Source organism: Oryzias latipes, chromosome 22 (genome assembly GCF_053564925.1).
Source record: "Oryzias latipes strain Hd-rR chromosome 22, Olatipes_Hd-rR_3.1".
In the NCBI taxonomy this organism is placed as follows: Eukaryota; Metazoa; Chordata; class Actinopteri; order Beloniformes; family Adrianichthyidae; genus Oryzias; species Oryzias latipes.
In genome coordinates this window covers 4470741-4493335 of record NC_136258.1, presented here as the reverse complement: position 1 = coordinate 4493335, position 22595 = coordinate 4470741, and the positions used below count along the sequence as shown (strand labels likewise).

The window sequence follows — 22595 nt, the reverse complement described above, 5'->3', positions numbered from 1 at the left end:
CTCCACCTACAGAAAGATGAATAAAAAAAGAGCGGAGGTGTGGTGACGCTGCAAACAGGTTTATTCAGAACAGCTGCTTAAAATGCACTTTTTAGAAAAACAGATCCAGAAACAAACGTCACTTTAGAAGAAACTCAGGAACGCAGGCCGGAGGAGAACCGCACACTTTGAGCAGACACGGGACAAAACACACTAAAAAAAAAAAAAGATGACCAAAAATCAACGTTCCACCTGCCTTCAGGAGAATCTCCATTACTGTGAATCCGCTTCAGCATGGAGTCAACTTCTTCCCTGCAGGATCATCCATCAAACACCTCTAAACTCCGCCCTAACACACACACACTTTATCAGAAACCATCATCAGTAGAAAACTAAAAGCACATGACTGAGCCACAACACTCCAACCTTTGGAAAGCTCCTTCATGAACCCACCTCTGAGGAGAAATGCAACAGAAATAAGCCCCTCCCCCACCTGAGCTCTGTCCCGCCCCCAAAGGCAAACCTCAGAGCAAACCGAACGCTTCTTCACGCCTGAATGAGAAACACACTAAAGACTAACGGAGGAAAAGTCCGGCCTTGTTCTCCCTCTACTGTGACATCTGACCTTCAGTAAAACTCCTTCAAACGCGGCGCCGAAACCTCATCATCATCACCAGACCCCTCAGTCATCCCGGACCAAACGGGAAAAAGGCGCATGCGGGGCGCAGAGATCAAAAGAAAAGAAAAAAAAAACGAGCCAACGGCGGCAAAATTAAAAAACGATAAGAAAAGCAAAAAGTCAAAGCTGCAGATTCTCTCCGAGCCGCAGCTCCAGAGTTTCTTCATCGTCTTTGGTCGATGAACACGTAGATCCAGGGGGGGTGTTAAACAGACGGACCACCCCCCATCACAGTTTAAGGTTGGATTTCAACACCCATGAGGCACGGTGGAAGCCGTCATGTCAAGTGGGTCCCAAGAATGACCCCCCCCCCCCAATATGGGGAGGAGTAGCTTGTAGAGGAGGAGGAGGAGCTCGGGGAGGAAGGACACTCCCCCCTCTGGCCCCTAGGGCTGCACGTCCTCCTCTGTGTGTTTGTGCATGTGCAGCAGCAGGGTCTGCAGAGAACAGCAGCGGTCAGCCCCCCCCAATAAAAACCAGGAAGTAGTTGTGTTTCTGTGTGTGCTGGAGGACCTGTGTAGAGCTGCGGGCGCACAGCACGTCCTCGCACTCTTTCCAGCGGCAGCGGACGGTCTGGACGCCGCCGGCTCGAGCGTGCACCGAGGTCAGGTGCTCCTGCAGGTGCTCCATCACCCCGAACACCAGCGCACAGCCCTGCCACTGTCACAGACGCACAAAAGCAACAACATCTGTATCACAATATAACACAATAAGCCATAAAATGACAACACCACAACAGTCACACAACAACAAAACAGCCACAACAACACAACAGCCATACAACAATAAAGTCATACAACACTGGTATCATGCACAACACTCAAACTCAAACAAAATTTATAAAAAACAACAAAACACTCATACAGCAACAAAAGAATACATATACTACACAACACCAGGGGGGTATTCCAGGAAGCATGTTTAAACTAGCCTGACTTTAAGCCTGAACTCTGGCTGAAATCTGCCTGAACTTGCTTACTCTGGGTATGTCGGTTCCAGAAGACCGGATATGAGTTGGTGTAATTACGCTTGACTTGGTAACCCTGGGTTAATGCTCGTGCACAGCAGGTACATAAAGACATTCTCAATGGATCGCCAATTACCGGATTCACCATGGAAACGCGTGGGAAAAAAAGAAAGCGCTATACTTTAGTGAGACGGAGTCTGAGATTTTAATGACGGCGTATGAAGAATATTAGTCCATCAAAAAGTAACACAGCTGCATCATCAAAAGAAAGAGTCTCTGCTTGGAGAAAAACAACAGACAAGTAAACGCACGAGTTTCTACCTCGTTTCTATTTTCATTGTGACACATATATATATATAACGGAGCCAACTTAAATTCATTCAGTTGGTAATCAAGTAATTGAGTTGCATTTATTCAACCTAATTTCTTACGTCTATCCAACTAAATTTTTTTTTTTACAATTCAAATTTACATATTTATCTAACTAAATGTCATATTACTCGAATTCAATTAAAGTTTTTACATCTTAGTTTATTGTAATTCTTGAACTCTCATATGTCTAAATTGGAGCCGGCAGATATTCTGATTTTTATAACATTAAGGTGTATGAAACAAGACAGATTTGAAACATGTAACCATACACCATTTCTCTGAATTTATCATTACAACAGTATACAGTAGGGGTGCTCATCATCCTCTCCCTCCCTCTCACTCATGGTGCACAAAGAATTAAACATAGTAGGACAAAATAACTCAGAAAAACACAGTAAAACAGCTAAACAACTAAACACATTTTGTAAAAAAGCCACACTTAAACCCAAATCCGTCCAGACAGGCAAAGGGAATGGTATCCCACAATCCCTTGCGTTGCCGATCTAACAGCAGCACCAAAGTTACACCTACTTGATTGAATTAATTTGAATGAAAGCAAAATAACTGTCTAATAACTACGTGTTATTTTTAAACTGACTAAAAAAAACATGATTTATCTTAACTGAAGCAAATAATTAAGTTAGATAAAAGTAAAAAAAATATTTTTCCAGCATCCATTTGTGGTCTTATCACCCTCTCACAGTAGAAAAAGTATTATCTGAGCTTCTTCATCCACTAAATCATCTTCAAATGGACACGCCATGCTGCTTCACCTCTCTGTAAACAAACTAACCTTCAACTAAACCTGCTCCAGACCAGGTTATGTTCAGAGCATGAGTTGCTATGGTAACTTGACCTACCCTGAAACATACCTCCATTTCTGGAACCGAAAGCTGAGGTTATCAACTTCCTTAGCCTCAAACTTACTGTGGGAGCTAGCATAACCTGCTTTCTGGAACACTGTACGGGAATGTAATAAGTGAACATACCCAGCATTTAGTACTGAAAGTACCATGTAATAGAGTGGAAATAGGGCTGACTTTCTATTACAGTCCAGTTTCAGTGTACTTAAGGGGTAGTTTCTGTGGTAAATACTATGAAACATACAAGTGTAGACTTAAATTCAAGGTACTTTATTTGTACTTACCTTGTTCTTACATGTGGTAAGTACCACAAAAGGCACCTTTGAACAACATGTAAATACCCAGTAAGTATTATAAATACCCAGTAAGTACCACACAAGTATGAACCAAATAATACCACATAAATACACGGTAAGTACCATGCAAGTACCGAGTAGACACAAAAAAGTACCATGTAAATACCCTGAAAGTACACAGTAGTCACACAATAACATGTAAATATCACTTAAGTACACTGTAAGTACTGTACTGTAAAAGAAAGTATTATTTCTTTAAACTTGTAAACAATCTGCACTACGTGCTAACATGAACAGCCTTCACATGCATGATTGTAAATACCTCTAGTGAGGCTTTAACTACACTGGAGCAGGATTTGACTGACAGCGGAATTCTCTCTGTTGGCACGGCAACAGTTTGCCTCTCATCTCTGGAACAGTTTTGTTTCTTTCTCATACTAAATTTACTCACTTCCATGTTTTTTAATTTACTCTAAGGCAACATTCATTCCAAATATAATTTCATGCTGGGGGGTGGAGGGCTAAAAAGACTCTTACCCTACAGGGGAAGCTGTGCGACAGGTTCAGGCGGACGGCGTGCACGCTGCCATCATAACAGCCGGTGTAGATCTGGCACAGGAAGAGAAGAGTTTTTTAATACACGGCAGTACAACCTGTCAGGTGGACCCCCCCAGACAGACACACCATGTTCTTGTAGACGTTCATGCACAGCACCATGTCCCGGTGGCCCCCGTAGACCTGTCGCTGGTTCTGAGACTGAAGACGCCACAAGAGGTTCAGTTAACCAGAATTCAACCCAAACCCATCTGAGCCCCAAGCTGAGGATGCTGACCTGCAGGTCAAAGACCCGCACCAGTTTGTCCAGGCAGGCGGTGACCATCACCCCCCCCAGGACGGAGACCACAGTGACGGCGTGGCTGTGGCCGCGGTAGACGTGAAGCAGCTGCCCCGTCTGCGGAGCAAAGGTCACGGGGTCACGTCGAGAGTCAAAAGGGCCGCGTTTGTGCGTAAAGCTGGAAACTCACGTGGATGCTGTGGGCGCGCACACAGTGATCACTGGATCCACTAAAGACCAGATCCTTCACCACCTGAGTGGAAGCAGACTTCAGTACACATCTTACCTCCCCCCCACCCCCACAGACAGTTTGTATAAATATAGCCCCGCCCACCTGCATGCAGAGCACGCTCTTGGCGTGCCCGTGCAGCGTGCGAAACAGCAGCCCGCTCCCAGCATCCCTCACGGTGATGGTGCTGTCGTAGGAGCCCACCAGCAGGATCCTGCACGCCCCCTCCTGTGACGTGGCCAGGCAGCTGACGCCTCGCAGTCCGTGGCAGTCCCACACATCCATCTGTTTGTTGGTCTGCGCCCCCCACCCCGGAGAGAGTCCTTAACATTTTGATGCAGCATTCTTCCTGAATGATTCCAGCTTTTGTCTGGAATGACTGCTTCACTCCTGCCTCTCCCTAAAACACTTCCTGAATCACAAAAATAAACTCAATGTTTGGAAAAAACACACATTATCCCAGCTTTACTCCTAAAATACTACAAACATAAGAAGATTGTCAATGTGGGGCTTGAATGAGAGTGCATCAGCAATCAAGATTCCCAGATATTTCAATTTCATTTCCTTCCAGAGTGGATACTTTAAGGAAACCCTGTGGTGTTTTTCCAGTTTGAAAACAACATTAACTTGGTTTTGTCTGCAGTAACCATTAATTTTATCTGGAGAAATGTGTGCTGTACCGTGTCAAAAGCTTTTCAAAGCAATAAACAATTGTGTCATCTGCATAAAAATGCATATTTGCATCAGACACAATTTTGACCTATATTATTGATATACATGACAAATAGGAGGGGTCCTAATACAGAACCCTGTGGCACCCCCTTATGTACATTTAAAACCATCCTGTCTAACACATTGGGTTCTGTTACTCAAGTAATTTGTGAGCCAGGAGACAACATGATTTGAAAGGCCAAAACTGATAAGGCTTTGTTCTAACACAATGTGTCAAATGCCTTTGACAAATCAATACAGAGAGATAATAAATGTTGAGATAAGCTCATTTGAGTACAAAACTCTTTAAGTTGGATAAGATATTATATTTATTCAATCAAACAAAAATGGGTAATTTATAAAGTAAACTTTAGGATCGGTTAGCTCATTTGATTTTTCATTTCTTTGTTTGCAGCTTTAAAAGATTTCTACATAGGATTGTCTTTTTTTTTCATAACTACTATCAAATCAAAGAGTCTGACTTTACCTGCACTTGCGTATTTCAGCGTCGAAGCTTAAATTTGTGACCTTTCTGTTCCTGTCCAGCTCTGGGACGGCCTCAAACTCACCTTCAGGTCAAAAGTCACCACGCTGCCGTTGGCCAGACCGGCGTACAACAACGTCCAGCGGCTGTGGAGGCAGAGGACTCTCTCTGAGACGACAAACTGCTGCTCCAGCTCTCGTGTCTGCAAAGAACAACACATCAGTCAGTGGTGACTGACCACACGCACACGCACACACACATGCCACCAAAGTCTGAATCACTTTCTGCAGGACCTGCAGGCTGTAGCAGCGGATGCTCTGGTCGCTGGAGCCAGAGTACAGGCGGTGGGGGAGGGACGGCGAAGCAGACACCAGCAGGCAGGTGACTTTGGAGGCGTGGCCTTCCATCACGCCCACACACTGATGAGTCTGCGGCAAACACAGGTTTCTGATATCCCTACGGCTCAAACAAGCAGGACCAGCAAGAATTCTGCCTCACCCACCACCAAGTCAAACACTCTGACGGTTCGATCTCCTGAACACGTGTACAGCAGTCCGTCGTGGATGTCCATGCCGTTCACCGCCTCCTGGTGGCCGCTGAACGCCCCCTCAGTGGGCCCCTGATCCCCTCCGTGGTCAGACGACACTTCAGAGATGGAAATGTTTTGACCGTCAGATAATCTGGGAAACTCTGCTGATTCGATGGGGAAACGTCACAAAACTCGAAGGAAAAGAATCATTCTTATTTATTTTTCTTTTGACAAAGTCACTGTAGAAATGTTTCAGGTCATAAAGAAACAGACCGAACATTCAAAGGTTTCATTTGTCTGCAGAAGCTGGAATAAACAAACAAACCAAACTGCAGCTTTTTTCTTTCTAGTGTTCCTCATTTGGATGAAACGAAAACAAAGTTCTCTCCGGAAAAGAATGACGTTTTTCTTCCTTTGGAGTTTTCTGGGTTCTAACTAAAACATGTCCTCCGTGAAAGTTCAGAGGGTTTCTTCTTTTATGATTATTAGTTTTTTTTAGGACGGTGTGAGGAAACAGAACCTACCTGAGGAGTTCCTGGGGTGGACAACGGAAAAGGGAAAATCGCTGTGGGACGGGGGGAATAAATTAGTCTGGGAGCTGACGGCAGTGAAATCCAGCTCCTGATTTTAGGACGGGCTCACCTCTCTGAGGATTTGCACAGGTCCATGTCACTGGTGGAGGAGACCTGGCTGCAGGCCAAGCTGTAACTCGGAAGAGGAGGTGAAGCAGGAGCCTGGGTGTGACACGCTGCAGAGACCTCCATGTTTTCTACTGAATCTAGGTTTTCCTGCTCCTGTTTGTAGAGTTTAGGGTTGACCTTTTGGAGCCTGATGGTGGGTAACATCAACCTCAGGGCTCTCCTGCCCTCCCTGTCGTCTGCAGGCAGGCTGCAGCTGCTGCTCTGAGAGCCAGCGCTGCCTCGCCTGCGCAGACGCAGCCACCGTGGTCTGCAGGCCTCTTCGTCTCCCTCAGAGTCGCTGCTCTCAGGTTGCTTGGCCCCAGCAGCAGCCTTCTTAAGCGACTTCCTCTTCCTCAGCTTCCTCACACGTGCTCCGCTCTTCAGCTCAGGTGAGTAGGTGGGCGTGTTCAGGGTTGATGGACGGCCAGCGGCAGCCCCTTCTTCAGAGCCCCTCCTGCTGGGCGACAGCTTGACGGGGGATCTGCAGTCAGTGGGAGGGGGGATCCTGTCATTGGACGCCTGGATGCTCTCGTCCACTGTGAGGACAGAGCTGGGAGGCTGATCCCTGCAGCCTGAAGGGTCTTCACTGCTGGACTCGGGTTTTCCTCCAGGGGGCGCAGCAGGAGCAGCGTCTGGAAAGCGTTTAGAAGACATGCTTCTTTACTGATCACCATTTATTCTGGAGATCAGGGACACATCGTGTCTGTATCAGCAGAATCAGAGAAAAAGTTCAGGAGCAACCCCTCACTGACCCTGAAGCCGAACGTAGGGACCGTCCACGCAGGGAGCCCCCTCCTCCTCTGGGCACTGCTGGGAGACCATCACCGGGGACTGCGGCTCTGCTTTGATGACTACAGGGATGGACTGCAGGCTAGGAGGGGAAGGGGCGGCGTCTCCTGCAGGGTGATGAAGAGTGAGAGCAGTAGAGCTGGGTACGGGGGCGTCGCTCTTTTCTTCTTTGACTTTGAGCAGAGAGGTTTCTTCTCTGGTGCCTGAAAAAGAAGAAAAGGCTAATTATGGTTTGGGGGCATCTATTGCCCCAGTTGTGATTTGGATCGTTGTTGGTCCCTCCATTGGGTCATTGCTGCTGATGTGAGTTTCTTACCCTGCATCCCTTTCAGCAGGTCTATGCGAGTGTTCCTCAACGTGCTCATCTGCACAGTGATCTGAAGGAAACAAACAGGAACATCATCTTCATAAACCCTCCATCACATGACTCCTCCCTAAAGCGACGGTCACATGTGCTAAAATGCCACCTAAATGCATGCATTTTCTCCATTTTCTCACACTTCGCGGCAGCCGCCACGGTTTTATGAAAACGTTCAAGTTCAATGCCGACTGGACGATTTTTTGACATCAGTCTGCCGCCGCCCTGGCACATTTGGAGGTCGCGCAGTGGCGGGAACGTTCCCTCTAATTTTTTCATGTGTCTGTGCATAAACACCAGCTCCCTGAGCGTGCTGAGGACCACTGTGAGCAACCCCCCCCCAAACACACAGTGTCTTTTTCCCCTAAATTGGGCGTGCACAACTCGTATGTCTGCCTCATTTTCTTCTACTGGAGAAAAAGATATTTTATTTTACCGTCTAACATGAAAAGTCTAAAGCAGCTTTCACAACCAGGGGCGTCTAGTTTCAATGTTAAGTCAATGTACAGACGAGAGCAGACATTACAGCTCATCCAGAGTTCAGATAGCTAAACATTGGCGAGAAAGGAGACTTTGCGTCAGCCAATCAGTGTCTCGGCCTGGAGGAGAGTCTGATCTTTGTCGTCCCAAACAAAATGATCTTTTCCTTATTTGTATTGCGGCAATAATAAAAGTCCTCTGATTTTATTCTCATTGTAATTTTTCCCCTCCTTGGACTATTGTGGGACGGCAAGTCGTCAAACTGCTAGCTACATTTGCTGCCTCGCTCACTACGTCATAGCAGAAGAAAACATGACATTTGTGAACTGGCAGAGCTATTGAAAACTTTAGTTTCTTGCCTGCTGCTTCAACAGCGTGAGGCGCTGCACTTCCATGTAGGCAGCCTCCAGCGCAGCGCGGGCCTGGATCAGGTTGCTGTCTAAGGTTTGCAGGGACCGGCTCAGCTCCTCCTCCCGCAGAGACACAGACAGAAGCTGGTCGATGTGCAGACGCTCTGCAGGAACAAGGAGGCTTATTGGTGTTTGACAGCACCGCAGCAGAGCTTTTCTGTCCACAACTGACCTTTCTTTGACTTGACCTTCCTTCTTTTGCTGTTATGCTCCAAGCAGGATGCCTCTGCACTCTGGCCGTCCTGAAAGAGGACAGAGGAATCAAGCACCTGAAAACACAAACGTACGTTCCATTTCCAATCCTTTTCCCTTCGAGATACAACAAGAAACGAATCTCCTCTGCTGAGACAATTGAGCTGAAAGCGTGTCTCAAACTAGTGTGAGGGTTTACTCTGCAGGAAACCAGAGTGTTTCTCCAAACTCACTGTGGCTGCCCTGCGCCTTTTGCAGCTTCCCTGGCCATCACACTGCTCCATCCCAGAGCTGCTGTCCCCCCCGACAGACTCGGACCTCTGCAGGACTTTGACAGAGGCGGACATTAGTGTGTCCGGCTGCCTGTGTGCCGCAAGACGCTGTTGGGGTGGAGAGGCGGCGCTCTGCTGCTCTGAGCTCAGATGCATCCTCTGTGGTGGCTCCTCTGAGACACAGGGGGCCAACAGGGAGGAGGAGGAGGGTGCAAGGCTGCTCTCTGATAGGGAGCGTTTTCGGGTCGTCACCAGGTCCCAATCAAAACCCTCCAGGAGGGCTTCCTCCTCCTGTCTTGGGCAGTCCTGCTCATTTGGTACCATCTCTATCCCAAACCTGAAACACAATCATGAAATGAGGCAGTGACCGAGAAGTTCTGGTTCTGCTGCACTGAGACCCGCCTTACCTGGGCATGCCTTTCCCCTTGTCCTGCTTTTTCCGGAGCTCGTCATAGAGCTGCTCCCAGTTCACGCAGCGGCGTGAAGCAGAGCTGCTCAGTAGCTGGCGCACAGTGGGCTTTAGTCCAGAGTCCCTGTCCGCCTCATGCTTCCGGGACCCGCTCAGGTTCCGGACACGTCTAGCGATATTCAAGTTTGGCTCATGGCCTCCGGCCTTGTTTTTGGAGCTGATGTGTTTGCTAAGGTCCCGTTTTAGGACATGGGGGAGGTCCAGTTTGGATGAAGGCGAGGCCGCTTCAGCGCCTCTGGAGGGATCACTGTTCAGACTTTGGCCCAACCCCACAGCCTCATCCTTTCCGTCCTCCTCTTCCTCCCTGACTGAGCCTCCCGGCCAAGGGCTGTCTAAGACAGAGGTGCTGACCAGCAGGGACTGCGGGGACGGGTTGTTGTCTGAAGGGGGCACTGCAGACTCCTGGGGCCCAGCTAGGTCTGAAGTGTCTAGTTTAGCTGAACTGCAGAGGCTTTGTGTTTCTTTGCTGTGACCGAGTATCTCTGAGAAAGTTTCCTCTCTGCCTCTGGCACAGCTCTTCTGTGACCCGGTCTGTGGGGCTGCAGGAGAGGATTGTGGGATGGGTCTCTGTGACCCTGTCTGTGGGGCTGCAGGAGAGGATTGTGGGATGGGTCTCTGTGACCCTGTCTGTTGAGCTGCAGGGGAGGATTGAGGGATGGGTCTCTGTGACCCTGTCTGTGGGGCTGCAGGAGAGGATTGTGGGATGGGTCTCTGTGACCCTGTCTGTGGGGCTGCAGGAGAGGATTGTGGGATGGGTCTCTGTGACCCTGCCTGTGGGGCTGCAGGAGAGGATTGTGGGATGGGTCTCTGTGACCCTGTCTGTGGGGCTGCAGGAGAGGATTGTGGGATGGGTCTCTGTGACCCTGTCTGTGGGGCTGCAGGAGAGGATTGTGGGATGGGTCTCTGTGACCCTGTCTGTTGAGCTGCAGGGGAGGATTGAGGGATGGGTCTCTGTGACCCTGTCTGTGGGGCTGCAGGAGAGGATTGTGGGATGGGTCTCTGTGACCCTGTCTGTTGAGCTGCAGGGCAGGATTGTGGGATGGGTCTCTGTGACCCTGTCTGTGGGGCTGCAGGAGAGGATTGTGGGATGGGTCTCTGTGACCCTGTCTGTTGAGCTGCAGGGGAGGATTGTGGGATGGGTCTCAGTGACCCTGTCTGTGGGGCTGCAGGAGAGGATTGTGGGATGGGTCTCTGTGACCCTGTCTGTTGAGCTGCAGGGGAGGATTTCGGGATGGGTCTCTGTGACCCCGTCTGCAGAGTTTCAGTGAACAATTCTGGAACGGGTCTATGTGACCCTGCCTGCTTTACTGTACTGGAAGATTCTGGGATTGGTCTCCTTGACCTTGTTTGAAGACTTGCGGTGGAAAATTCTGAAACGGGTCTCTGTGACCCCATATGCTGGGCTGCAGTGGAGGACTCTGAAACGGGTCTCTGTGACCCCATATGCTGGGCTGTAGTGGAGGACTCTGACATGGGTCTCTGTGACCCTGTGTGCTGGGCTGCAGTGGAGGACTCTGAAACGGGTCTCTGTGACCCCCTATGCTGGGCTGCAGTGGAGGACTCTGAAACGGGTCTCTGTGACCCCGTATGCTGGGCTGCAGTGGAGGACTCTGACATGGGTCTCTGTGACCCTGTGTGCTGGGCTGTAGTAGAGGACTCTGAAACGGGTCTCTGTGACCCTGTGTGCTGGGCTGTGGTGGAGGACTCTGACATGGGTCTCTGTGACCCTGTGTGCTGGGCTGTAGTGGAGGACTCTGACATGGGTCTCTGTGACCCTGTGTGCTGGGCTGCAGTGGAGGATACTGGGATGGCCTTGGGTCTGGGGTTAGGCTGTGAAGGAGCCTGACCAGCAGCTTTGCTGAGCTGAGCTCCTCCCCTGACAGCGGAGGAAACCTTTCCTTCTGCCTGCTGGCTGGAAACAGAAGCCTCTCTATGGAAACCACTGGCCTTACTTTCATCTTTGGGAGCAGAATTTACTTTTCTTCCTCCAGATTTTTCCTGTCTGCTGCAAATGAAGGCACCAGTTTCTGCTGTCTTTTCCTGCTTTGTTTTGGGGCCTTGGCTGATCTCCAGAGCATGTGGGTGGGCTTCAGCCTGAGGGGCGGGTGTTACGGGATAGGGTGACCAGCGGCAGCCTTTGTCTGGTACCGGGTTGCTGCCGTTAGTCCTGCTGCTGTGTTCAGACCCCACCCCTCGAGCTCCGGGATCTTGCAGGGTTTGCTTTAGCCAGTCACAGAAGGGTGGAGCGCCCATGTTTCTCTGTAGGTAGGGCCTATAGGAACAATTGACATTGTTGTGGCCATAGAGCCCGTGACTGCTCCCCCCGCTATTCAGCCACGGCAGGTAGTTCTGCTGACTTCTAAAGAGCGCACCATGGCCCCATGTCTTGCTGCTGCCCCCCCCTGGGTGCTTCATTCCTTCAGTAGTAAGGTCTCCAGATGCCCATTTCTGCAGGTCTGGAGGGGCCTGGGCATGCCAGGTGGCACCCTTGCCTTTTTTAACGTGTTGACCTGCTTTTGCCTCCTCGCCGCTGGCCTGGTTCTGGTAACAGGAAAACTGGTGTCGGTAGCCTTGCAGCGGCGGCTGCCTGGCACGTGCTAATCGGTAACGATCCTTCGCGTCTTGCAGTTTCTGCTGAAATTCCTCCTTTTTCCGTCGCTCCTCTTCCTCTTTTGCCACCTTTGCAGCAGCAGCTTCCTTTTCTTTCCTACAAAGCATCAGAAGGGCCGAGTGTGAGATTATTGAGCTATCTTCACTGCACTGGACTGCTTGAACTACATTGTTTCTCTTTTCTCTGGGTGTGGGGTGGTTTCTTTGGCGGGGGGGGGGGGGGGGGGGTTGTTATGCAGTCCAGTAGAGTGAAGAATGCCATTACAGAAGAGGATGTACCGACACAGGATAAACACCTCTGGACCAGTTTCTGCTGTTGGTTCACACTTAAAGATCATCGATGGAAGACCAAAACATACAGATTCTTGACAAAGTAAAGAGGTGGTTTGACAGAGGGGCCAGACAGCCAATACCATGCTTCCCTTTCATTAGTTCCAAAGACGATCAAAACTCCACGATGAACACACCCTACAACCCCGTGATGGGGCCACCCACCTGCAGGATCTATGTGGGGCTTGAACCGTTGAGTGAATATAAAAATTGTACTGGGCAACCCCTCCGCCACGTGTTCCAAACAGGAAGTACCCGCAGGCTCCAAAAGGCCAAACTCCCATAGACAGTGATTCTATTTGTCAGAATAACAAGTTATTCCAGTTATAAACTGACCAATCAGATGCCTCAGTAAAAGCATGTGGTGAACCCCACTTCAATGTTTGATTGACAGATATTCCCAAACCCGCGTACAAATGGTAGGGGTGTGGACTTTGAACAAGCTTACTCCTGATTGGCATCAGTAGATGCCATCCAGACATGGACTCAGACCAATCAGTGTCGACTGGCTGGTGACATCACATCCACTCAGTCCAGTTTTCTTATACTGTCAATGGCTTGAACCCAGACAGATGAAGCCACTTGGATGAGGGGTAAAACATTTGTAGAAAGTACACAGGACAATGGGTTTCTGTCAGAGATGATGCTCCGTCTTTTCAAACGAAGTTCAGTTTTAAGAAGAAATCAGAAAACACAAGAATCTGTACAGAGGGCAGAGCTGCGTTCATCAGAAGTGAAGATTAAAGACATCTTCACCACCAATCAGGAGTGAGCTTGTAAGCGGGGTCGGGAGAAACTGTCAATCAAATATTTGGAACATTTGAGAGACCACATACTTATATTGAGGCATCTGATTGGTCAGTTTTAAACCTTAATAACTTGCACTAACAAAATATCGTGAAAAAAGTGAGGATGAAGAATGTTTATTCTTACAAATAGAATTATTTCTCTATAGAGTCTATGGGATTCTGGTTACTTGGAACCAGCGGGTTCTTCCTGTTTGGAACGCTAGGGGGAGGGGTCACTCAGTCCAGTTCTCATATGAAGTCAATGGTTGAGAGAATGGAGGGGGGGGGGGTTCTGCCTGTTCCTTAACTTAGACACAAACAGGGCAAAGTCCCTCTGTGAGCCTGACTCAGCGTTCTCACAGAGCCCCAATCCCTCCGCTTAGTTCTTCTCTGGTGGATCAAAGTCTACACCCTGACCTCTGTTTGCAGCTGCAGAACATTAGCGTAGCTCAGCTGAATGGGACTATAGATGGATTGCAGGCATCAGCTCGTGCATTTTTAACACGATGCTGCAAACGCAACCCCACCCCCAAACTCTCCCCCAACCCCGTCCCCCATCAAGAACCACCGCTTTTGGATCACAGTGCAAAAGTAAGTCTGAGAACTTACCTGATCTTGTCCTTCCTCTTCTGGATCAGGTCCACCAGAGCCTGGTCAAAGTTCTCCTGGCTGAGCTCGCCCCCCCCAGGACTCTTGTCCACGTTCTGTTTGTGCCAGGAACTGGAAATGTGGCTGGCGTATTCGGTCAGGCTTACCACTGTCACGCCGCACACTCTGCACTCGTGTCCGCAGTCCCTGGGGAGGGAGGGGGACAGCGGGCATTCAATGGGTCCAACTGGCATGGTTCTGCTCTGGTCCGGTTCCGTCTGAGTAAAAAGAAATCCTAATTCTCCGTCTGTCACAGATCAGGAGGCAGCTACCGTCAAACGTTTTCAGTCAAAAGACTCATCCTGATCTAGTCTAAGATCTTAGATCTCTTTTTTTTGGGGAGGGGGGGGGCAGCCTGGATGGAGCAGAGGCTGAAGCTCAGCTTACTGCGCCTTCATGGTGGTGTCCGCTGCGCTCTGAAGCCCCCTGACCACAGCGTCTGCTTTTGGCCCCCTGGAGCTGAATGTCATGTGACATGTGATCGGAAAACAGTCCAGAGGGAGCTGGCGACCAATCACAGCACAGCTCCTGATACTGGAGCCAGACAGCTGCTTCCCCCAGGAATCCTGTCCCCCTGACCAGCACCCCCCACCCCCCACCTACCCCAAAAGTGTGTCAGGATGTTAGCTGAGTGACACATGACGACCTTCCTGCAGGTCTGAGCTCAGAGGCAGAAATATTATTGTATTTTCAGAAAAGCTGCTTGCAGAGAACAAGAAAAAGTGTGTGTGTGTGGACCCCCCCCCCCACACACACACACACACACACACCACCGTGACCTCAGTGTTTGAGTGGAGCACGGTTTCTACAGGCTGGACTTTTATAGAAATGCAGTCAGAGGCAACTGTCTCCTGAACTTATCTGCTGCTCCGTCTAAAAATACTGGCACAGCTGAAGGGGTCCTGGTGCTGCACGTGTCAGGAAAGTCAAGTCAGACCCCCCCTCCATTTCTCAGGCTCGAGCAAAGCCCTGAAAGGGGGAACATCAGGAACCAGAGCTCATGAACTCACCGGCCCTTCAGCTTCTCCAGCTCCCGGTGGTGAAGCATGCTCCTTATGTGCTCGTCCATTTCCTGCACATCAAAACTCACATGTTCACAACTGACTTTGAAGCAGGAACAAGGAGCATGACATGAAAACACAAGTGAAGACTCTAGGTCAGAGCTCTGCAACCTGAGGCTCTGCGCCCACATTTTAGCCCTCCTTTGTGGCTTTAAAAAAACGTAACTGTAAAGTAAAAAGTAGTTTAGTAGTAAATGGAAAATAAATTGAAGTAAACTAACTCAAACTTAATTCAACTCTTTCAAAAACAACTGAAGGATAGTAATTTGAGGTCAGTAAGTACAACCAGAATGTATACTTAGACAAGGCGGATTGTAGGATGGATTTTCAATTTTTGAACAAATTCAAGGATTTTAAGTGTGCCTTATGGTTAATTATAATAACAGTCACTTAGTCAGCTCTGATTTATTATTGGTTAGCTGATAAAAAAATAAAATTATAAAATAAACTGTGAGTTTTTTAAATATCTCCTGTCAACACACTACCGGCTGCTACTACCACAAGGTATCTTTTATTTTGAAAGGAAGTCATGTGAACCTCTGTCAAGAGTTATAAACTATTTTGTAAAAATATATATTTTGTTGTGTTTATATGTTTTATTTATGCAAAAAAACAGCATTTTTCTCTAATTTTTATCATAAAAGTAAAAAAAACGTCAATACAAATCAGGGTCTTCTTTTTCTAAAGGGGAAGACTGCGTGGCCCCTGCTGGGTTGTTCTTTAAGGAGTATTCAGACTGGAAATGTGTCTTGGTCCGGACCGAGTCCACTTAATTGGGTCCGGGTCGAGTCCGGAACCTTGTGTTTGGTCTGTATTTAGACTAACGTCCACTGGACAATCCTGATTCGAACCAAAGCTTGTGAACAAACCCATGTGACTAAAGATCTCTTCAGGTATTGGTCAGGAATTATTAAGGCAGAGCAAAGCAACAACAGAAAGAATAATAGAAATTGTACGTTTTGTAATCCTTGTCAGGATAAACCTTCGCTGACAAAATTTGAACCTCTGTATCAATGTTAGGTAGAATACTTTTTACTTGTTACTTTGGTACGGCGGAGGCGTGCTGCAAGGTGGTTCCTGAGGAGGTGACGGCTGAGAAGATACGCTGATAAGTTTTTAAGAAAAGGTTCTCAGGAAAACAGTGAGAGAAGCAATGTGTATCTCAATGAGTTGCTGTGCCTCGCCGTTGCTCCGTTACACTCTTTATGTCGCGCAATGCCCGGCTAGAGCGGCCGTTTTGACCACCTCGAAAAATGGGTCCAAGAGCATCCCGGACCAGGGTCCGCTTGGGTGTATTCAGACTGAAAATTTGTTGCAGATTATTGGGGGAAACCAACTCTGGTTCACTTTAAGTGAAGCATAAGTGTGCTGTCTGAATACACCATGAGCGTTCTGCTCTAGGTTCTCATCAAACCCCTGATCTGCTGTCTGGACCCCCTGTTGCCACGTCTGCAGCAGAGCCTGCATGTCAAGACGGGTTACCTGCTTGGAAACGCAGACGATTTCACAGAGGATGCACTTCCTGTCCCCCTCCATCCTGAGCAGGCGGGTCTCATCACTGTGCAGAGGCAAACCTGCAATAAAAGAATCCAAAACTGGGGGGTCAATCATTTCAACCCAGTCTACGTTTAGGTAATCTGTGAAATCTCTGGATCGCTTTTTAGACAGTTTCAGTCCAAAAACAGATTTTATATTTTATTGTAAGAATCCAGTTTATTATCAGCACTGGTTCAGTGAATCTGTAGGGTTCAGGGCTTTGGCAGGAATGCGGCGCCGTCTCTGCTGAACTCTATGAACCGGCGCCATTTCATTAGAAAATAATTCACGAAGAATTCAATTACTGATGGATTCTTCTTTGCTTTTCCATTCAGACAATAAGATTATGAGCCTGAAATAACAGTTTTCACATAACAACAGATCTAAACTGAACAAATGTGGAATTATTAACATTGAGGAATTCTTACATTAAAAACTATCAGAAAAGCTGCTCATGTCTGAAAAACAATAAGAAAATGACTTTAAAAGAACAAAAATCTTGAATGGACATCTAATTTCACAAACGCAAATGAAGGGGCTTTCAGTAAGCAGACGTTCACAGATCAGCAGAGCTCAGGTGGAACCATTGACTGTACAATCAATGGACAATTATTAAGGCACATCTGTCCAAGTGCTGCGACAGACTGGCGACCTGTCCAGGGTGTAACCTGCCTTCGCCCAGAAATGGCCGGGATGGGCTCCGGCAGAATCGTGACCCAAAAAAGGGGAATAAACGGAAGAAGATGAATGAATCCGTTCAAGTGTTCATTAACACAACTCAATGCATTTGGGCATGTTTACATGGACTAGAGTCTGGACGATCTGCTGTAGATCAAACTAAGGTTAAGAATGGGAAAAAAGGTGATTGCAGTGACTTTGAACGTGGCATGGTTGTTGGTGTCAGATGGGCTGTCCTGAGTGTTTCAGAAACTGCTGGTCTACTGGGATTTTTCCCCACAACTATTTCTAGAGTTTACAGAAAATGGTCCAAAATAGAGAAAAAAATCCAGTGAGCGGCAGTTCTGTGGGCAGAAATGCTTTGTTGATGCCAGAGGTCAGAGGAGAACGGCTAGACTGGTTCCAGCTGATAGACAGACAACAGGAACTCAAAGAACCACTGTTCCAACAGAGGTCTGCAGTAGATCAGCTCTGAACGCACAACACGTCCAACCTTGAGGTAGATCAGGGCTGTCCAAATCCAGGCCTCAAGGGCCGGCAACCTGCTGGTTTTCCAGAAACCCTGCCTCATCTGCTGCTGATTACCTGGATCAGGTGTGTTTAGCCAATAAGGACCTTCAACGGCAGGTTGATTGGAAAACATATAGGACACCGGCCCTTGAGGCCTGGAATTGGACACCCCCAAGGCAGATGGACTACAGCAGCAGAAAACCACACCGTGCTCCACTCCTGACAGCTTAGAAGAGTAAACTGAAGCTACAATTCACACAGACTCACCCAAACTGGACAATAGAAAATTGGAAAAACCTTCTCTGGTCCGGAGAGTGAAACATGAAAGCATGGATCCATCCTGTCTTGTATCAACGGTTCAGATGGTGGTATAGTGGTGTGGGGATATTTTCTCGGCACACTTTGGGTCCCTTAGAATGGATAAAATACCACAGCCTACCTGAGTATTGTTGCAGACCATGCCCATGATCACAGTACCACCTTCTGATGGTCACTTCCAACGGGATAAGGTACCATGTCCTAAAGCTGGAATCATCTCAGACTGGTTTCTAGAACATGAAAATGAGTTCACTGGACTCAAATGGCCTCCAGTCACCAAATCTCGACCCATTAGATCACCTTTGGAACGGCAGAGTGGCATCAAGGATGTACAGCCGACAAATCTGCAGCAACTGTGATGCTGTCATGTCAATCTGGACCAAACTCTGAGGAATGTTTCCAGAACCTTGTTGAATCTCTGTCACCAAGGATTAAGGAAGTTCTGAAGGCAAAAGGGGGTCCAACCCGGTACTAGCAAGATGGAACCAATTAAGAAGCTTGCAACCGCATAAGAGAACTGGTCTGAGTGACCCCTCTTCCCTGGTGTTCCAAACAGGAAGTACCCATGGGCTCCAAGAAGCCAAAATGCCATAGACCTCCACAGAGAAATAAACAGCTGGTACTCAGTCATTCTATTGGTCAGAATAACCATTCTTAATGTGATTACTTTTTTTTACATGTTCTTGATAATCCTTATTTTTTTCACACTTTCTCTTTAATGCAAGTTGTTCAAATAATAAACCGACCATCAGACACCTCAGCAAAAATATTTTATGTCACGTCCCACATTAAAAAAGTTTGAGTGACAGACTTTTTGTAACTCATTTTCAAGTGGTAAGGGGGTGGCCTTCCAACAAGCTTACGCCTTATTGGCAAGGTTCAAAACTCTGGAGCAAACACTGAGACGTAAACCCAGAGGAAAGTGGACTTTATGAAGCTCAGGTGAGTAATGAGTACGTAAAACATCCAGTAGGGAAGGCGCCTGCTGCAGCTGGTCAAAGCTGTCTCAAAGTTCACAGCATTCCTGCTTTGAGTAACCCATCAGTGTTAGCACAGAGCGGTCAATCCAGGCAGGGCGGGGGTGTTGGTCTAATTGACTTTTTCTGTTTTCAAACCCATGTTGGCTGATAACCTAGAATGACCTCTCAGTACTGAGTCTTATGGGGCCCCATCAGGATCAGCCTAAAGTCAATAAAAAAAAAAAAGAAATTGCAGATTTGAAAACTAGACATTTCAATTTGATAAATAAATAAATAAATGTATAAACTGTTATAAACTTGAAAGTAAACATTTTAAACTTGAAGGCAAAATTGAAAATTTGTAAAATAAAACTGTAAAGTTGAAACTTGAGTTAAAAACTATAAATTTGAAACAAATAACAAATGAAAAATGCTTATCTGTAACAGCTGATGTTTTGCATTTTCAACTTTTGTTTTGTTTTTGTCAGTCTTATACTTCCGTCGTCAATTTACAGTTTTAATTCAGACCTTTCTGCTTTTTGAGCTAACTCAGATTTCACATGGAGGTGGGGCTTTAACCTGTAGATGACTGACAGTGGGTGATAGAGGTTATTGTGACGTCATTTCTGTTCAAAACGGTGTCTGTTGTTGGCGCCGCCGCTGTCATCCTTCCTCTGATGTGGTGTCCAGCAGTGATATGCTCTCCTATAGTTTGGCACATGAGGCTTTGTCATCGCTCCATTGTGACTCTACTAACCGTTTCAGTAAACGGTGGGTTTGTAGTTTTAGTTCATTTGTTTTAGTCACTTTTCTTTAGTTATGTATTAGGTTTTGTCATTTATACGTGTCAAATAACTGATAACAAAGCATAGAAAGTGTGGTTTATCGTTAGAATAAGCTTAAATCACATGTAGATTTTTTATAATAGATCCTAAACCACTGTTGTCACATTTATATTCAATAATGAAATGAGAAACACAGTGACGGTGCGCCATCATAATATAAATACCATTTTTAACTCAGTTTTCTTACATTTTGAGATGGGGTGTGTTTTATTTTGAAGGGAACCTGCATATGCTTTTTTTTATTTCATATATCTATTCGTCAACAGGTCGACGCCCAATAATAGGTGAATCCACCCACCAAAATCACACGTTTTTCTTATAAATATACCAAATAAATAAGCAGAAATGTGCATTTTTCCTAGTGACAGTGACTTAGCAGCTCTAGCAGGGTGAGAAAGTGGACCAAATGGCTCTTTTTAGGGGTTTAAGGTTGCAGACCCCTGGTTAAAGCGAAAGGATTAATCCGCGTTTAATATTTAAAGTGATGAAATAAAAGGAAAAATAGGAAACGAGAGACACTGATATTCATTGGTTACCTACTAGCGATGATGAATGTAGCACCTTATGAGAAAATAAAGCTCAACGCGTGAGACTGGACGCTTCTGTATACAAAGTTACATAAATTTCTGTACATATTGTACATTTTATTATTAGAGATGTGAGTTAGAGTTTTTTATTTTATTTTTTATTCACCACTCAAGGCTGCTACAATTCCGTTGTATCACCATTACGGCAATAAAATTCTGATTACAGTTTAAATGAACGGAAACAACCTTAACACGGTTCAGACAGGAACAGCTAAGGCGGTCAGTCCCTCTTTTTAAATCTGCTTTAATAAAGTTGGGTTAAAGCTTCATTGACTGTGTGGTCCATCTCCAGCTGAATGTTAGCATGTTAGCTTAAAACAACACTCAGGTGTCACTTTATTCTAGACGTTATCCTGACGCGGTTCACGTGAGGTGGGACACGTGCACGCGGTTAATACCAAGAGTCACGGATGTTACTTACATTTGAATCATCTCAGTGTGTGCGGGAAAAGTTCAGACATCCTCCACCGAAGCTAACAACAACATCCGCCTGAGAGTTCCCGCCCCGGAATGCGTCACAGCCGGTGAGGCGTTCAAGGACACCACCGCCATCGGACGGCTGGACTCTACTTTTTGTGAATTCGGTTTTCAAAAAAACATCCTAATTTTTTCATATTTCCAAAGAAAAAAATCTGAATGAACAGCAGACCCAGCAGAGAGACAGAACACTTTTCTTTGTCTATCCACTGCTCCTTTTAGAGGCCGCAAATCATCACCTCCATTTAACCCTTTCTTTTATATTCACCTTACTCCTACCGTCCATCCCGATAACCTCCTTTTCTACATACATGAACCACCTCTTTGATGTTCTTCTAGGCTTCCTTCCTTGTCCCTCCAACTTCAGCCTTCTTGTACCAACAACATCACTGTTCCTCATCTCAACGCGTCCATCTCTATCTGCATCCCTGCCTTTATCTCCAGAACATCTGCCATGATATGTTCCTCTGATGGATGTAGTATTGATCCTCTCCATCCTTGGCACGCCCAAAGAGAACCTTGACATCCTCATCTCTGCCACCTCCAGCTCTTGTCAAAATAAAAAGAGCAAACCTGTGCAGGGCACACAGGTGGCTTGCACTAAATATCATGGTCAAAGAGCGCTGTGTGATCCCGTAAAATGAAAATATTTATGAGCATTTTTTTTCTACAGGCAGGCTGTGATTGGCAGGTCGCAGTGAGCACTTAAAGGCCCACTCCAATCATTTTTTTTTCTTTTTCGAAAGGTTCCAAGTGGTATTTTAATGATGATTATGCCATTTTTTAGGATAAATTAAAAAAAACAACTGTGTCCTTTTCCAGGTCATAGTTTCTGCAGAGCGGCAGTAGCTTATCTGAAACTTTCCTCTGAGTTGTGGGCAGGACTGTTGGTGCGGATAAATAATAGTAAATGGGAACTGGACTAGGCAAACCCTTTTTGCTGTAGCGCAAGTTATTCAAGTTACAAACTGAATAATAAGATGCCTCACTAAAAGTAAAAATCCTGATGTCGAACATTCAAAGTGTTTGATTGACAGGTTCTCCAGGACCAGCTTTGAGTGGAAGGGGTGTGGCCTTCTAGCATGCTCAACCCTGATTGGACAGTGTTTGCCATAGAAATTTAGACGGGCCAATCACGCCTTACAGAGGATGTCTGGTTCCAACATGGCGACTGAATTGACTTCAGTTGGTTGAAACTGAAAGCAAAGCAATTTCTATGAGTGACGTCACACGCGATTCATCCAGTTTCATATTATACAGTTAACTGTGCTGGTCCGCTTATTTCTCCATGCCCCCTTTTTTCATTCTCTCCCGCTAGCTTATAGCCCTCACAACCCCAAGCTAACATTAGCAGTGCAACAAAAATGGAGAGCAATATTGAAGCTATCCAGCCATTCGGTTTAGATCCAGGTGCCAGCTCAGACGAGGAAAACAAAGATGTTCACGGATCTATTTCTCTTCATGAATCAGAATGGAGTTGAGCAGTGAGACTTTTGTCCACCCATCGCAGTTTCTGCCTTACTAACTGAGAACTTTTTCAAACTGCATTTTTTTGTCCTCTCCTGATCCACTACAATACTCAGAAATTGATTTTTTAAGTTAGATTTTCTTAACTTGTGTTCTCCAATATCAGAAAAATGCCACAAATAAACAT

The 22595-nt window shown here is 46.7% G+C and overlaps 1 protein-coding gene across 3 annotated transcripts; it reads right to left on the bottom strand.

The window, feature by feature from the left end:
* Positions 1-43: 43 nt before the first annotated feature.
* Positions 44-21014, bottom strand: znf106a (zinc finger protein 106a). Of its 3 annotated transcripts, none has more exons than XR_013653153.1 (22): positions 20886-21014; positions 16514-16605; positions 14981-15042; positions 13932-14117; positions 9533-12301; positions 9087-9462; positions 8834-8903; positions 8611-8765; positions 7730-7790; positions 7377-7616; positions 6587-7256; positions 6469-6509; positions 5918-6060; positions 5709-5843; positions 5501-5617; positions 4326-4632; positions 4182-4244; positions 3989-4108; positions 3841-3912; positions 3694-3765; positions 1172-1318; positions 44-1095 (listed from the first exon to the last, which is right to left on the bottom strand). XR_013653153.1 is itself a non-coding variant. In XM_011490778.4 (22 exons), exons 2-22 carry the CDS (start codon positions 16565-16567, stop codon positions 1045-1047), a joined length of 5796 nt encoding a protein of 1931 aa, XP_011489080.2. In that variant the 5' UTR covers positions 16568-16605; positions 20886-21014; the 3' UTR covers positions 44-1044. The 3 variants fall into 3 exon arrangements, 2 of the variants coding, with proteins under 2 accessions (XP_011489080.2, XP_023807562.1); XM_011490778.4 differs by having other exon boundaries at positions 4326-4517; XM_023951794.2 differs by having other exon boundaries at positions 4326-4517; positions 13932-14188; positions 20886-20921.
* Between the last annotated feature and the right edge of the window lie 1581 nt (positions 21015-22595).